Source organism: Engystomops pustulosus, chromosome 7, assembly GCF_040894005.1.
Source record: "Engystomops pustulosus chromosome 7, aEngPut4.maternal, whole genome shotgun sequence".
In the NCBI taxonomy this organism is placed as follows: domain Eukaryota; kingdom Metazoa; phylum Chordata; class Amphibia; order Anura; family Leptodactylidae; genus Engystomops; species Engystomops pustulosus.
The window spans coordinates 154749218-154754368 of record NC_092417.1 but is presented as its reverse complement, the minus strand read 5'-3'; the positions used below and the strand labels follow the sequence as shown (position 1 = coordinate 154754368).

At 46.3% G+C, this 5151-nt stretch overlaps 1 protein-coding gene across 2 annotated transcripts in view; it reads left to right on the top strand.

Moving 5' to 3' along the window:
• Positions 1–3995, top strand: part of PLCB3 (phospholipase C beta 3) — a 72963-nt gene extending 68968 nt beyond the window's left edge. Inside the window, exons 32-33 of one of the 2 annotated variants that reach the window (XM_072118411.1) lie at positions 3148–3234; positions 3324–3995. In XM_072118411.1, coding sequence (XP_071974512.1) covers positions 3148–3234; positions 3324–3551 — 315 coding nt within the window. In that variant the 3' untranslated portion in view covers positions 3552–3995. The remainder of the gene's footprint in view (positions 1–3147; positions 3235–3323) is intronic. The other variant, XM_072118410.1, reaches the window with a different exon arrangement.
• The last annotated feature ends 1156 nt before the right edge of the window (positions 3996–5151 follow it).

The following is a 5151-nucleotide window of genomic DNA, read 5'->3' as shown; positions in this document are numbered from 1 at the left end:
TCACCCCCCAGTAGATGGGTAGCTGCAGCACATGCTCCCCCCCAGTAGGTGGGTAACCATAGCACATGCTCCTCCCCCAGTAGATGGGTAGCCACAGCACATGCTCCCCCCCCAGTAGATGGGTAACCATAGCACATGCTCCTCCCCCAGCAGATGGGTAGCCATAGCACATTCTTCCCCCAGTAGATGGGTAGCCGCAGCACATTCTTCCCCCAGTAGATGGGTAGCCGCAGCACATTCTTCCCCCAGTAGATGGGTAGCCGCAGCACATTCTTCCCCCAGTAGATAAGAAGCCGCAGCACATGCTTACCCCAGTAGATGGGTAGACCCAGCAAATGCCCCCTTCCCCCAGTAGATGGGTAGCCGCAGCACATGCTTCCCCCCCAGTAGATGGGTAGCCGTAGCACATGCTCCTCCCCCAGTAGATGGGTAGCCATAGCACGTGCTCCTCCCCAGCAGATGGGTAGCCGCAGAAAATGCCCCCCCCCTCCCCCCCGGTAGATGGGTAGTAGCAGCACATGCCCCCCCCCCCCCAGTAGATGGGTAGCCGCAGCACATGCTCCCCCCCCCCCCCAGTAGATGGGTAACCATAGCACATGCTCCTCCCCCAGTAGATGGGTAGCCGCAGCACATGCTCCCCCCCCCCCCCCAGTAGATGGGTAACCATAGCACATGCTCCTCCCCCAGTAGATGGGTAACCATAGCACATGCTCCTCCCCCAGTAGATGGATAGCCACAGCACATGCTCCTCCCCCAGTAGATGGGTAGCCGCAGCACATGCTCCCTCCCCAGTAGATGGGTAGACCCAGCAAATGCCCCCTTCCCCCAGTAGATGGGTAACCATAGCACATGCTCCTCCCCCAGTAGATGGGTAACCATAGCACATGCTCCTCCCCCAGTAGATGGATAGCCACAGCACATGCTCCTCCCCCAGTAGATGGGTAGCCGCAGCACATGCTCCCTCCCCAGTAGATGGGTAGACCCAGCAAATGCCCCCTTCCCCCAGTAGATGGGTAGCTGCAGCAACAGAAAGAAAAATTGCTACTCACCTACCTGTGCTCTCTGCAGGTAGCTCCTTGTCACTGCCACTCTCTTCTCTATGACATAGAGAGGATTGGACGCCGGTGGCGATGGTGCCCAGGTCACACAAAGGACGGCGGCAGCAATAACAGTGATAACAGCGCCGTGTGTATCCATATTCATCCTGGGGAGAAGAGTTGTGTAATTACAGAGTTATAAATATCTCCCCTCACACTACACATAGTGATATAACATCAGGGCAGTAGCTGAGTTCGGAGCTGACACTACTACAGCGTTGGCTGATTCTTTGCAGCAATATCGGGACGCACGGGCTCGCAGCAATTAAAGGAGCTTCCATTACTTACTGCTTATCCGCATTTGTTAATTGGAGCAGGGACTAGCGGGCGGCAGGCCTGGTCATATTCACTGAACTTATCATTGCAAATATGTGGTAGGGGAGAATGGTTGCCTGGCAACAGAGAATAAATAAGGTTCTGTTCTGTGTTTTAGGCCACCTAATTGAGTATATGATTGGAGCGTGTGCTATAAGACCAGGCGCACGCTGGGTCATGGTTAGAATAAGACACAATTCAGATGAGGTTATTACCCACCTGGTAAATTATGCAAATTTGATGGGATTGGTAATCTGAAGGCGCACTCATTGCAAACCGATGGGTACCCATAAATGATACGAAATTTACTCCCAGTACTAGTAAAAGGTGCTGCTTTGAAAATCATTTGACGATATCCTCCCAGTATGATACACCTTTTATACACACACACACACACACACATTTATATATGCATTAAAAACTCTCATTGACGCCAAAAAGATCTGATCCATTGAGTGAATCCATTGTGACAGTGCCCCTGGTTTTTCTCATAGATTCGGTCACCGTGACTGTGCTAATCTTTTTATACTTGTTATCATTGGCCTCCTTCCTTCTAAAATCATCTTTTATAATTATTCTAATGAGCCAGAAGAGTTCTGGGGAGGAAACATGCTAAAGCTTCACAGGCTGTTACACTGTCTCCCCCCTGCTCCCTCCTGGGGGTAGTGATTCTGCATAGGTTTACTGCCAACAGCAGGGAGGGTTCTGGTAACACCACACATTTCAGGCTCATTAGCATAATTTAAAAAGTTGATATTAGAAGGAAGGCGGGTAACAAGTATAAGAGCCCGGATCTAGGAGTAAGTGTCCCTGGTTTATCATGCTTGATTTTTGATGGTAGATTTCCTATAAAGCTATCCACACAGTGACATATGTAGCTTCCCGTTAGAATTTCTCACATCAATTAGCACATTTTTAGTGTCGCGCCTCACTTCCATGCTTATTATCACAGCTTCTCTCTTACAGATGAGGAATCGTAAGGACACTGTGTCATGAATCTGGTCATAATGAAAGAGAATCTGTTGTAGGGGGGGGGGGGGTTATCCTACTCGACATAAGGACAACATGAAGTTGGACAGACGGTCGCATTATAGCGTGGTGTCCGTTACTATATACAAATCACTTTTTTACTACAAAGGGCACCTTTTGATGTCCTTGATCTCACACTTTCTCCGCCCACATGGGGCTGATTGACAGAATTCCCCCGATATGCAATAACTGGGAGATCGCTGTCAATCAGCGGGACTAGCCAGTGATTATGAGTACTCAGTACTTACATAATATATGGAATAAGAATCCGTTCTTTATACTATTCTTCTGCCTTTAACAGGGCGGTACAGAGGCTGAGTGAGTAGCACTTCTGCCTTGCAGCACTGGGGTCCTGGGTTTGAATCCCACCCAGTTCAACATCTGCAAAGAGTTTGTATGTTCTCTCTGTGTTTGCGTGGGTTTCCTTCCGGTCCTCCGGTTTCCTCCCACACTCCAAAAACATACTGTTAGGTTGTTTAGATTGTGAGCCCCATGGGGACAGGGACTGATGTGACAAGCTTTGTGCAGCGCTGGGTAATCTGTGTGCGCTATATAAATAAAGAATTATTATTATTAATAGGAAGAGTTCTAGAACAATATGGTTACTTCTCAGCTTCCGGTACAATAGCTGCCGTGTAATAGCGCTTGTTATATCCTCCTGCTAGACGTCTTTCAGAAGTCTCTTTTTTTTTTTTCTCCCCCGCAGTTAGAAGAAGCACAAAACAAGCGTCTTGAAAAGTTGCTCGCTGCTCACCAAGAGACGCTGCAGAGAATAAAGGACGAGGAGCCAAAGGTCAGTGCCAGGACATAGAGAACCGCAGGCATCTGTGCCCGACTCTGTGCCGCCCTCAGACTCGTCTCATTCTCTCTTGTATCTTGTAGCTCATGGCCCAGTTAGAAGAAGAATGCCAAGCGGAGCTACGCCAGCTTCCCCAAGAGGTGCGACGTTACCTGCAAGAGGAAGGAGGCAGTAGGGGTGGGAGCAGCTCCGGACCCCCTTCTTCAACACAGAGTACCCCTAATTCCATCCCAAGGGGTTGGGCGTCAGATCTTGTTGAAGGGGATTTACAAACCCCAGAGGACTCAGATGATGAAGCTACTCGACTCTGACACCCCCCAAAGTTTTAGAACTTTTTACAGAACTTTTATATATTATATATATAATTGTATACAGATGATCACCCCCCCATCCTTTTTAAAGAAGAAGAATTTTATATTCACTATGTAGTATATTCTATGACGACACTTTGCATAGATGGGGGACCAAAAAGACGTCAAAGGACCCATCTAAAACCGTTCACCAGTGCATTATGATTGGCCGGAAAGAATTTTATGCTATATAGTCACAGGAAGCGAATGACGTGTGCGTGCCCATGAGTGACACTGCTTGTGCAACACTATGTATGCGGATGAGAGACACTGTGTGCCTGTGCCGACTGTTATGTATAGGTGGAAAGTGCGAGGCTGTCACTGTTTTATCCATTTTATGCATTTTTTTACACACATTTTATTTCTCTATTAAAATGGGCGGAAATCAAATTGTGAAATTTTCTCCAGAATTCTCTTGCTCGAGAGGAAGCCAGAGGCTTGCTGACTTGTCCGATTGCATAGAAGCTCTATGGAGAGGGAAGGGGCAGGAGTGAGTCAGAGCAGCTGTATCATTACCCATAATTCTTTATGTTGTGTCAGGGGAAGGTTATAAATATATTTTTTCTAATATACTTTATTAAGAAATTCTGCTTAGTTTGTTAAAAACAAGCTGCAGAGTTCCCCTCTCAGTAACCGATTTTATCTCTCTATTATATGTATATGGAGGCTGACTACATGCTTAGATCTAATCTCCCTGTGTTTGTTTCTATAGTTCTGTGCAGTGAGGATTAACCCTTTCAGTTATAGCCCGGCTAAGGTTTTCTGTGAGCACTATTTTCTAACAGAAGATTTTTGTATCCCTGCTCAGCCTGTCTTTCCTCAGCAGAAAGTCAAAGTAATAGACAGAAGGTTAAACAATACTATTAGAAAGTAATGCTTATAGTAGATTATAGCCAAGGAAAGAGCAGAAAGGGTTTTAAATTGAGTTGTTTTTTTTTGGGGGGGGGAGCGGGGATCGACGAAAAAGGACACGTTCATAATTTGCCCTTCAATGCTTAAATGGTTGTGCTGAGATAATAATCAGGGCTGTGTATTTTATCTATAATTGTTCCCTTTGACTGTGAAGATATCCAGAGCACCACAGAGGCTAGAGGGAATTTTTTTGTAATGTTAAACAACAGATATATAGTGCATCATAAAGCAATTAGAAATCATTAGATACATAAAATAGATCCCGAACAGCCCCAAACTCCCTTCTTGGTCTATTACTTAATTTACATTCAGGTATACACTAGTATATACTATAGTATATCTGATGAGGGAAAATATGAATATTGCACCCCATCAGCCTCCCTGGATTCAGCTGTAACCAACCCCTCTGCAGTTCTACCGGAGATTTTAGCCATCTAGATCACATTTTCTCAAATTTTTTAACTTCCGAAACACTTTCAACTCCATCCAAACTGTCTTATTAACCATAGGGACCTGATTCAGTCCCGTAGGCTGTACATCCAATGCCTTACTACACTTTTCCTACACTTTTTCACGGCTGCCTAATGCTCACTCTGGTTTCCTTGTAAGCTATCCACACAGCTCAACAGCACGGGGCCATGAGGGATAC